Here is a 12087-nt window from a genome sequence, read left to right as displayed (position 1 = left end):
ACACTGCGATGGTAGCGCCGTCTGTCGGATCCATGTAAAACATTCCAAAATCAACAACAACTAATAAATTGAAAATTAATTAAAAAAACATTGTCCAGCGGACAAAATTGTGAATCTAAACCATTCCCAGATCCCCTTGAACACACACAAAAAATTTCGTCTAAATCGGTCCAGTCGTTTAGGAGGAGTTCAGTCACATACACACGCACACAAGAAATATATATATTAAGACTTTCAAGTATACTGATACTATTTTAACAAGTGTATCTAATAATCTGAAAGGAAGTATTAAAAACTGAAAAAAACTAAGTAAAATATGACTTTTATGATAGCAAAAATATATCTTGTAATTTAATACATGTTTTGTTTTTCCTTTACTCACAGTGGTTGCCTGGAAGAAATCGCTCGAAAGCGATAAGGCCGCCAGCTGTTTTTCATTAAATTATATTCATTTTTTTCTTTTATGCAATGCAACGAAGTGTTAATAAATAAATAAATAATAAATATCTTTAGTCCAACTTAGTAGACTTTCAACCATCACGAGAGCGGTATCTACGCGAGTAAAACCGCTGGGGATTGCTAGTTTACTAATAAGAATCACCTTCGTGTGTGAGTGGAGGTGTTATAATATGTTGATCTCTTTACCCCTTGGTAACAATATTTCTTAAAATATCGACTCTGGAAAAACCTATGTTAGGGTACATTTTTGTTAAGACACAACTTTTAAGTACTATAAACAATTATCAGTTTTCAATATCAAATATCTGTTTAAAACAATGGGACAAATTTTAATCAACTTTAAAATATATTTTGTTTTTATTATTGCATAAAATATTATTCAATGATGATTTATTAAATCTATTCACTTATCTGAGATTTTGCTACAACGACATTTATTGTTATCAATATTGATTTATATCTCAAATCCGGAGTGTGCAATATCAGTCTATTGCATACTACTTCAAATACATGGCCTGGGTCAAGTCGTAGATATATATTATATTTTTAATTTTAGTAAAGACATGCAGAAAAGACGGATGCCATTTACAGATTACCCTGAAGTCTAGTTTGTAAATGTCAAATATCAAATTCACTCGCTACAAATCCCTGCCCTGGGTTTTGATGATTTGGCGTCTTCGGCCAGTGACAGAGTTATGTAAAATGTAGTGTATAAATTGAATAAATTACCACTACCTATTTTAAATATTAACAACAAAAACTTTTTACTACTACAAAAAAAAACTAATTCATATTTTATGTGTGTGTAACGATTTTTTGTCATACTTAATATATTATTGTATAATATTTTTTATCATTGCGATATCCGTGCTATCTTTATACAAAACGTTGTTTTATTTTATCCTGTAATTAGGTTAGCTATGTCGAAAAGAGTGGCTGTGTTTGCTTTACTAATATCTCTCGCGGGGATAGAATCCGCGAAGATATTAGCATGGTTTCCAACTCCATCTATAAGCCATCAAATAGTTTTTCGTCCCATCATCCACGAACTTGCACGACGAGGCCATGAAATTGTGTTCATAACACCTGATCCTGCTAACGTTAATATTCCAGGCTTGAAGCAAATTGACGTACACAATGTATCCTATTCAAATTGGCAAGAATTACTCATAGATAATAGAGTGGATAAACAACAATTATTGACTCAGATCAAGGAATTTATTGAAAGATTTACAATAGTGTTTGATAAACAAAATGAAGATCCAGAAGTCAAAAGGGTGGTGACGGAAGATCGTGATAAATTTGATCTAGTAATAACGGAAGCATGTGTTCGTGTAGCATATGGTTTGGGCCATGCGTTCAAGAAACCAATAGTTTTAATAAGCTCTTTTGGTCTAGTACCAACACACTATGGCGTTTTTGGTGCACCGACCCATCCATTTCTCTATCCGTCACCTGGTCGTCAACGATTGTACAATTTGACAGTTCTTGAGAAGATTAATGAAATTATAAGTTTTGTGGTGTTAGAAGCTATAGTTAGAACGACTGAAGATAATGATTATAAAATAATGAGAAAACATCTTGGTAAAGATGTACCTAGCTTTGATGATCTGTTTAAGAATATTAAACTAGCTTTGGTAAATGAACATCCACTCTGGGCGGACAATCGGCCGGTTGGCCCCAATGTTAAATTCATCGGTGGAGTTCACCAAACACCGCCAAAACAACTTCCAAAGGTATTCAATTATTATATTATCATTGATGATGCTATAAATGTTAATAATATAAGAACAGCTTTAATAAATTAATAACCAATTTTTTTTGTAACAAATATAAAAATATATTTAACTTTTAGGATCTCAAGCAATACCTAGATGCTTCCAAAAACGGTGTGATATATTTAAGTTTTGGAACAAATGTTAAAACTTCGATTCTACCGCCAGAAGTAATTGAAACAATTATAAAGGTTTTATCTAAATTACCTTATAACATTTTATGGAAATGGGACATGGATGAATTACCAGGAAAACCGAAGAATATAAAAATTGCTAAGTGGTTCCCCCAAGCAGATATTTTAAGTAAGTAGGGTTTAAGCTTTATAGATGTTTTTGCTTCTAAAAATGATAACAATATTCATTAACATTAGAAATTGAAATATATTAGAGGCACACAAAAGAGTGCGCCTGTTTCTTCATTAACATCCTCAGTATTTCGTTACAGTTTAGGTAATCTACTGCAAATTATTCTACCTTGTAGGTATTTTCAATACAATGATGGTTGACTTGAATGGTTTAACGGGCTATATTGCTATGGCACACCAGTTAGTTTTTTATGTTATTTTGTGTATGACAGCTATCGAATCTAAATTATTACATGCTTATTTACATGTTCCTCTTAAATACTAGCAGTGTTGACCTAGTGGCTTCAACATGCAACTCTCATTCTAGAGGTCATAGGTTCGATCCCCAACTATGCACCAATTGACTTTCGGTGTATATGCGCATTTTAAATTCGCTTAAACGGTTAAGATAAACATAAAATTACATTAGAACCAAAAAGTCGACGGCGTGTGTCAGGCAAGATGCTGATCACCTACTTGCCTATTATATTAAGAAATTATCATAAAAAATATACAGAAATCAGACGCCCACAGGTATATTTTAGCGCCACTGATTTATTATTGTAATGAAATATTAAGGTATACGATACATTAAGATTTTTTTCATCTGGTCACAATAAAGTTATCATCATAAGTAATACGCACGGATAAATTTATAGGGCATCCCAACGTAAAACTGTTCATAACACAAGGAGGTCTACAATCAACTGACGAGGCAATAACGGCGGGGGTACCTGTCTTGGGGATGCCTGTCATTGGGGACCAATGGTACAATGTAGAAAAGTATGTGCATCACAAAATTGGTTTACAACTTGATTTATTCACTTTGAAAGAAGAGCCTTTTAGAAATGCAATTGAAACTATTATTGGAGATCCAAGGTAAGTTACTATATCTATATTATAGAATCATATGAGTATGTATTGCAGAAGCCCGTATAGAAATTATGGGACTATCATGAATGGTATAACGACTGTCAAATAAAAATAAAAAATTATTATGGCCGTGACCTCCAGGTTAAAAGTCCCACGTTTAAACCACTAGGGCAATAGTGCTCTTGAATTTCTAAGTGCTTTAAATAAAATAAAAGTGTGGCACTCGGGGAATGCTGCGGCAAAGCTATTGCATAGCATTTTTTATCAACGTATGCAAATATAATTAAATATTTATTTTTTATTTATGCGGTATATTCTTTCTTTGATATTAATTAAATCTACCACTCTAACTCTAAATACATACCGGCTGCACTGGCTACGCTACGTCACCGACCTCGTCAGAGAAATGTGAATACGCAGTATGCGTTCTGTCCCGCGTATTGGACGCACCTATATTGCGTCATCTTGTGTTAGGTTTTTATTTTTGTTACGGAGTTTCTTGATTCGGTCGCTGCACTCAAAGCCCGCGATTAAATCTAATAGCTTAAAAATCGATACATTTTCAATATTGGCTACATATTAGTGGGATCGCTTTACAATACCTAAAATTTATAAAAAATCATATCATATTTTTCCGTATCAGAAATAAGAGTTAGAGAGAGAGAGAGAGACAGCTAGAGGTTAAAATATAGTATGAAAACAAACTCAAATTTTTATTTGTTAATAAAAATAATCTTCTTTTGCTGCTAGAACCTAAATATAGCCCGCAAAAGGTCAAAGTTGTTTTTGTACAATAATTTCTACTAAATATCTACCCTTAATTACGCGTTAAATCACGTTTTAATTGAATGATATGATAATTCATTCAAAAGGATTTCACAATTAATATTAATTTTATCATAAATTTGGCAATAATCTTATCTTTGACTTAATTAGAACAGTTAAGAGTAATCGTTTGTAGACCTTGGGAGTTCAAATTTGATAAGACATTTCCATTGTCTATAGATAAAAAAGTGGTTTCAAATTTTGTTTGTACTGTTTTAAATCAGTACAAACAAAATTACGTAATCCTTACTTTGTTAGTGCTATTTTCGAGACTTATCGATAAATGGATTAATTTGTATGGGTGACTACTGACTGAAATAAAACCTCACATCATTTAATAAATATGCTTCATTGAGGATTAATGACGTAATACATTTAATTATATTAATATACAATTACAAACTAAAAATATATCTAATAACTAACCTTAAAATTTAATTATTAAAAAATATTATTGAAAGGAGTCCCTTTAGGCAAGGTTCCGAAGATACTAGCAGCGTTCCCTCTTTGAATAGCTAGACTAATTCTTTGTGCGAGGTAGCTGCCAGCTCTTCGTTCTCCTGTGATAATAAATAAATATTGGCCTCGCTTGCATTCATTTCTTAAATAGATTTTATTTTTTCTATTCAAGTATGTTATCAGGAGTTTATGCCTGACACATGCCGTCGAATTTTGACTATCGATGTCTTCCCGGTAGGAGCAAGTGCCAAGTGTATACATGTACATACATAAAGAAACATCCAACGTAATAAACGAACGCAAGCCTTTATATCTTAATATATATATATAAATCTCCTGTCACGATGTTTGTCCGCGATGTACTCCTAAACTACTTAACCGATTTTAAATTAAATCGGTACACCGTGAGCAGTCTGGTCCAACTTAAGAGATAGGATAGCTTAGATCTTTAATTCTAGTCGCAATTTTATTTTATTGCATATCATTTGTTTATTATTTGATACAATTCTAACAGATGGCGCTGTGTTAAAAGTACCATCGTTTCAAATAAGCTATCTACGTTTCACATTTTCCCTGGAATAGTGTACTAGTATGTAATATAACCAAAACCTCAGACACAGCAACGCTTGGCTGGGTATGCTAGTTTATAAATTTAGAAAACCACTTTTAATTTCAGTTTCAAGAAGAATATTTTAAAGTTAAGAGATGTTATGCGAGATACCCCCGTCACACCTTTGGACAATGCTGTATGGTGGATCGAGCATGTGATAAAACATGGAGGGGAACATTTACAGCCTCCATCTGCTGGCATGTCCTGGATAGAATACTATGAACTAAGCTTACTTAGTGCTGTTGCAGCCATTTTAATTATTACGATAACTGTATTGTTAATTATTCTTAAAATTGTATTTCGTATTATAAGATCTTTATTTATGTCAAAGGCTAAATTAAAGAAAAAGTAATTGAAATTTCTAGAAATAAATAAGTTTTAGTAGGTAAACGAGTATTTATAATATAATCCTTTAATAGAGTTGTGTGTCACTCTAAAGAATCATGTAAGGGCAGAAAGATTATAAATGTGGAATTTTTTTTCAGAAACTAAGACGCCTATAATTGTGGTGGATAGTGCCAGATTGCCTTGTTCTATAAAAATATAATAATTTATTTTAATGGATCAATTAACTAATTGGACAATTATATAAACGAAGTGAAAGCAATTTTATTTTATTCTTAAGATTGTTTTTGCGTTCTTAGATGTATTACAAAAGATTAATGGTAAAATGGTTACATTTTCTGTTTGTATAGTTATAATTCAAAAATACTAAACCGATTCCATCGTAGTTTTTTCAAATTGGCTAAACTTAGAGTTTTTTTGTACTAAATACAGGCAATTAATAGACTATAGACACACGAATAACGTTAATAATAATTAATAACATCCTGCCCGTTTGCCCCCTGTTTTTAAAAAAAAAATAACGGGACAAGGAGAATGAAAATACTTTTACATTACTACATATCTCTCTATCTCTATCTGAAAATGTTAAATATGTGTACTGTAAACGAAAAATGGGATAGGTAAATTTACCTTGCTAATTTATGTTTCTGGCCTTTGATGAATTATAATATAGCCACATACAGGATGCTCATTCAAAAACAAAACATGTAAACGCTTTACTTATTTTTCATAGGTCATCATCATATTAAATTAATACAAAATATCTTCTATATAATATAAAGCGTGTATCTCATTATATTGACTTGTAATAAAGATTTACACCTTTCTATATCATTTTATGTGTTTATGTAGACAGACAGACATTTCAAACTGAGCCGTGATACTAATAAAATAGTTATTAATTCCCGCTGTCCTTAATTAATCTGCTGCCAAACATGCTAAGCAGTTAAAAATAAAAATATGTTATCATATTGTTTTTTGTAATGTGTGCTGTTAATTATGTACGATATATAATTACGATAATATGTATCGTACATAATTATCGTAATGCAGATAACGCAATCAAATCTCATGAACAATGTACACATTTTACTAAATATGTATGATAGCGCTACGCATAATTATTAATACTTATTAAAAGACATTATCGGTTTTTCACTTAGTTTTCAAGAATTGAAAATTCGGGCTAATAATGTTCTAAATTTCATACATCAAATTGTTTTTAATGGATAAGATTGAAAAACACATGATTCAATCAACATATATTTAGTCACATACCGCTATAATAACGGAATATTCGTAAAATATATGTAAAGAAATTACATTTCTTAAATCATAAGATTATTAATTATCTATTTTGTTTTTATAGATGTTCATTTAATTTTTTTGAAAGTCTGTGGAAAAGACGCTATTTATCTTCATCTATGTATGTGTTAGTTATTTTAATTTCAATACGAAGCTTTTGTTGTGAGTACATTTTGGATTAATTATATAATAAATCTCTTTTATAAAACAGCATTTTTGTTTGTTTAAACTGTAATATATAGAAACAGAAAATATTACAGTTTTAGTGTTACTTTCATATGTAGGTACATTTAGTTGATTGAGGATATTTTTTTATAATTATCATATTAAATATATCAAAGTTAAATCTAACTCGTCTTTACTTTACCAAAAGTTAATTTTTTTAAGAATCTCAATAAGATAACAAAAATCCAAACAAATAAACATACAAAAGTTAACAAACAAAAGGAAATTGTTAAAACTAATGGAAGTTCGTAATATTCATAAATTCCATATACACCAAAGTTGGGTGGCTGAAGATGGTCACCGCCGTGTTTCAAAATGTGCTCTGTCCAGTAAATAGCTTGATCCAGTGGCTTCATGGGATGATCACGCATCATTGACCGAAGGCGAATTATGTTTTCCTTGTAACTAAAATATTGAAAAATGCTTTTATATAAAACATTGGCAGAAACTCTCCAATTAATAGATTATGTCGCTACCATAATGGTATTGCAAAGAGTTTTGACATTTTTCATGGTTCGCTGGCCTCAGCTAATAGTATTATTAGAAAATAGTTTATTTATTTAATTATTACAAAAATACACACATTACCTTTACTGCTTATGCCAATACGATAATGTCGAGAATCATTTAATAAAATATAATAAAGTGCATACATAATATTAAACACATAATATACTCAATATCGCTATTGTGAATTCGCTCTGCAAACATACAAATATGTCGATAGTGTCGGAGACAGCATTCACTTAATTAAATAGTTTGTATTTTTAATTTAATGGTGGTTTGTATTAACATTGTTTCGTGTATGTACTTGATTTCGCTGGTCGTGTCCACATGGGACGACACCGTTTTTTATATTTTTACATGAATGTTAATTTTGGGATGTGTTTGTACTAATTTGGTGGTCCAAAAAATAAACGATGGTTTTATTCCAAGGGATATGTAATATTGTATGCGCGTACAAACTCGAACATAACTAAAGTGATCATTTATTTGTCGACTCAACATTGGTTTCATTTAGGTAAATATTAAGAAGCCAATGAAAAAAAAACAAAGTTATTTATTTAAGTTCTTTCGGGAACTCAATTAGAAGTTCGGGACTGCAATTGAACTTTGAACATCCTACTTGCCGTAAGTTGTATTTTAAAATTCTTAATTCAAATTTTTAAGCTATTGCATAGATTTTATCGCAGGCATTGAGCGCGGCGACCGAATCAAGAAATTTCGTAACGAAAATAACCTAACACACTATGAAGTAATAAAGGTGCGCGCAATATGCATTAGAGCAGGACAGAACGCATACTGCGTGTCATATCTCTCAAAAAATACTGCATAAATAAAAAATAAATAAACAATTATAATTGCATACGTTGATTAAAAATGCTATCCAATAGCTTTATCGCGGCAGTCCCTGAATGCAACACGTTTCTTTTTAGTTGTTGAAAAATAAGTACAGAAGTTTTTTTTATTTATTAACTGTTAAAAGTACGAATATTATTAAGACCTTTCTCTAATTTCCACATGAATATTTTTGTTATTATTTTTAGCAAAAAATGGGAGGATTATTATAAAAAAATAAGTTTAGTTTGCCCTACCTTACAGAAATCGGATAAAGATTTTATCTATAGAAAAGAAATCTGTTATTAAATAATTTTGATTTATATTAATTCAAAGCAATGTTTAATATATCTACGTCTATTTTGAGCAACTCACCGTCTAAGTAAATAACAACTTACCTTGAATCATTTATCACACTATCTATGGCATTTTTAAATATTTCATGTGTGAGAGTCTCAAAATCTATTTGGACCCCTATTCTGTGACGAACATACTTTTCAACATTGTACCATTGGTCGGCTAACATTGGTACACCTATGAGTGGTACGGCAGCATTTATGGCCTCATCGGTGGATTGCAAACCTCCTTGGGTGATGAACAATTTCACTTTAGGATGTCCTGAAATAGAAAAAACAAAAGACTACTTCACAATGTATGGATAAAGTACCAAATAGCTATGCAACACATAAATTTTTTGGATAGTAAAAGTTAAAATAAAACACTTCGCGTTTCATGACGAATAGCGCTATCTGACAGTCCTGAAACGCAACAGACACTAGTTTATCCTACCAATAAGTAATAAATAGCTTATTTGGAACTTATCCGGACATTGTGAAACAGGCCAGTGAATTATAATTAATTGTACGAAAAATAAATGCTTTAAAATATTAGGTAAAACTAATATTAATATATGGAAACTTATTGTATACTGTTGCTGCTAAGATTTAAAAAGGAAATACGTATAAATAAATATTAAAGGTAATTGCTATTATTATAAGATATATATATATATATATTTATGAAATAAAATGAAATGAAATATGTTTAATATAGAACATAAGATACAGGTATCACTTATTCCACGTAATTAAGTCTAATTCTATATTAAGTTAAATCGCCGCGCAAGGACACTCACATTAGCCGAATGCTCGCAATTGCGTTGCCAGCCTTTAAAGTACGCTCTTAAATTTATTATTGGTAAATATATATATATATATTAATTACGTACTAAGAAGGTCCGATTGCGGAAGCCATTTGGATATTACTATGTTTTCCGATTTGTTTATTAAAGTCTCATTATCCCATTTCCAGAGAACGTCGTACTGTAACTTCGATAGCACATCTACCATGACCTTGATTTTTTCAGGAGAAAGCATATTCGCCCGCACGTTAGTTCCAAAACTTATAAAAATGACTCCATTCTTCGATGAATCTAAATATGTTTTTAGAGGCTATAAGAAAAATAAGTTATTTCATTACTACTTTATTAAAATAAAGTATATGTGTCTATATTACATAGGTGGGCTATTATTATATACCTTAGACATATGGCAGCAATTTTACCTAATGTCAAGTGACCATTAGAGGCAACACCTGTCTTCGGCGTGCCTATTTAACAACCGCCTGAATGTTTATATATATACATATACATGCCATTACATTTTTAGGTACATAATGTTATAGTAAATTTCTTTACAGAATATTGAGTGAGGAATTTCGCTCTTGAACTGTTCACTTGAACTCACATGAAACGGTTATATGAAATGCGACAATTGGGATACTGTCAACAACGAAGGGGGAAACTCCGGCGTGCCTGAAGCGAAATGTAAATTATTTACGATTTATAAGAAATACACTTGTCTCATATTTAATAGTAATCCGATAGTAATTCAGATTTTTTAGAATTTGTATACATAAGGGAAGTAGCGAGTCAACCCCAATACAAGTGTCTCCTGACTACTTACGGGGGTTGTCTCATACTCATTTATTGATGTAAAAAAAAACTTGAGAAACAATAAGTAAAAATTATTTTTTTCAGATAAACCAATAAATTTGGCATATTCTAAAACAAATCTAGATAAACGAAATTTAATTTATTAGCCATCTTGATTGGATAGCCACTGCACTGTAAGCCTAAGAAACTAGTAAAGCTAGTATTATCTAATATTACCATACATTAGGCAGAGGTTTTTCCGGTACTTCATGTACTCCTCCAATGTACAGAATATTTGGTGGCACCGGACGATTATCAGCCCACAGTGGATGCTCATTAATAAATAGCATTTTCGTGTTCGTAAACAGCTCTTCAAACTTTGGAATATCTCCAAAATATTTTTTCGCCACGTTATAGTCCAAATAATCAGTTGCATAGATATGTCTAATTATCTTTTGAAACGAGAGAAGTTCCTGAAGTTTTTCAAGTAACGTTAAATTATAAATGCGTTGTTGAATTGGTGTTGGATATACAAAAGGCTGTATAGGAGCACCAGCCAAAGCATACTGCGGTGCAGAAATTCCTAATGAGCTTATTTGTATGACGGGTGCTTTAATCACGTGACTTATTGCTAACGCCGCTCTTACACAAGATTCTATGAACACTAAATCAAAAGAGTCTGCTTCATCTTTGAGTATCTTTTGCACTTCAGGTACTTGTAACTGACTTTCGAATATAATTGGCATACCTTCTAGGATTTTTGTAAATTGTTCTATAAAATCATTCTTTCTTCCTCTGTGCACTGAGAGCAGTTTGTCTATGTGAATGTATGATTCATTGTGTACGTCAATTTCTGTGAGGTTTGGCGGGGTTTTTCCTTTTGGGAAAGCAGGGTCTGGGGTTATTACTACTACGTCATGTCCCCGCTTTGCAAGAGCATGCATTATTGGACGAAATACAACCTGATGGCTAATTGAAGGTGTTGGGAAAACGCCTAAAATCCGTGCTGATTCTGTAAAATTCCATGCTGTTATCACTACAAAAAATAAAATTAGATTCCCCATTGTAATTTCACGCACTACTGATAAAAAAAATTGATGCATCATATTATAAAGTATAATCAATTACCGTATCGACATGATAAAGTATTACAAAAAATTGTTTTAAAGATAAGTTTATTTTTGAAATTATTTTTTCCTATTTTAATGTCTTATAACGATTTATTAGAAATTAGCTTTTATACATTCTACAAAACTGAGTTTAAAATTACGTATATCTTTTTCTATACTTGAAATGTTTTTAAGAACCAACAAGTAAAGATGATTAGCATATCACATTGGTATAAAGAATTATATAACTTTTTGGTTAAAAATTGTTGTTTTTTTTCAATATAATTAACTTATATTAGATAGAGCACCGAACTTTGAAGCAGAAAATATATTTCATTGTAAAGACCAAGCATTAGTTACACCAGCTTTACAAACAGAATGTGGTATCAGAAATCTATATGCTAAAATTAACATAATAATTCGTTTCTATATATGAGGTTAATAAACGTAATTTAATATTTCTCTTGACTATCATGTATGAAATTAT

The 12087-nt window shown here is 31.1% G+C and overlaps 2 protein-coding genes across 2 annotated transcripts; one reads left to right on the top strand and one right to left on the bottom strand.

Moving 5' to 3' along the window:
- Positions 1-1353: 1353 nt before the first annotated feature.
- LOC111003289 (UDP-glucosyltransferase 2) lies at positions 1354-6661 on the top strand. The gene is made up of 4 exons (XM_022273718.2): positions 1354-2195; positions 2315-2537; positions 3238-3457; positions 5412-6661. The coding sequence occupies exons 1-4, from the start codon at positions 1380-1382 to the stop codon at positions 5695-5697; spliced, it is 1545 nt and encodes a 514-aa protein (XP_022129410.2). The 5' UTR covers positions 1354-1379; the 3' UTR covers positions 5698-6661.
- A 278-nt stretch (positions 6662-6939) lies between these two features.
- LOC111003288 (UDP-glucosyltransferase 2) lies at positions 6940-11569 on the bottom strand. Its single transcript, XM_022273717.2, has 4 exons — positions 10734-11569; positions 9787-10009; positions 8957-9176; positions 6940-7625 (listed from the first exon to the last, which is right to left on the bottom strand). Exons 1-4 carry the CDS (start codon positions 11553-11555, stop codon positions 7343-7345), a joined length of 1548 nt encoding a protein of 515 aa, XP_022129409.2. The 5' UTR covers positions 11556-11569; the 3' UTR covers positions 6940-7342.
- Positions 11570-12087: the final 518 nt, after the last annotated feature.

The sequence above is a fragment of the Pieris rapae genome, chromosome 18 (genome assembly GCF_905147795.1).
Source record: "Pieris rapae chromosome 18, ilPieRapa1.1, whole genome shotgun sequence".
NCBI classification, from domain to species: domain Eukaryota; kingdom Metazoa; phylum Arthropoda; class Insecta; order Lepidoptera; family Pieridae; genus Pieris; species Pieris rapae.
This window is presented reverse-complemented; position numbering and strand designations above follow the sequence as displayed.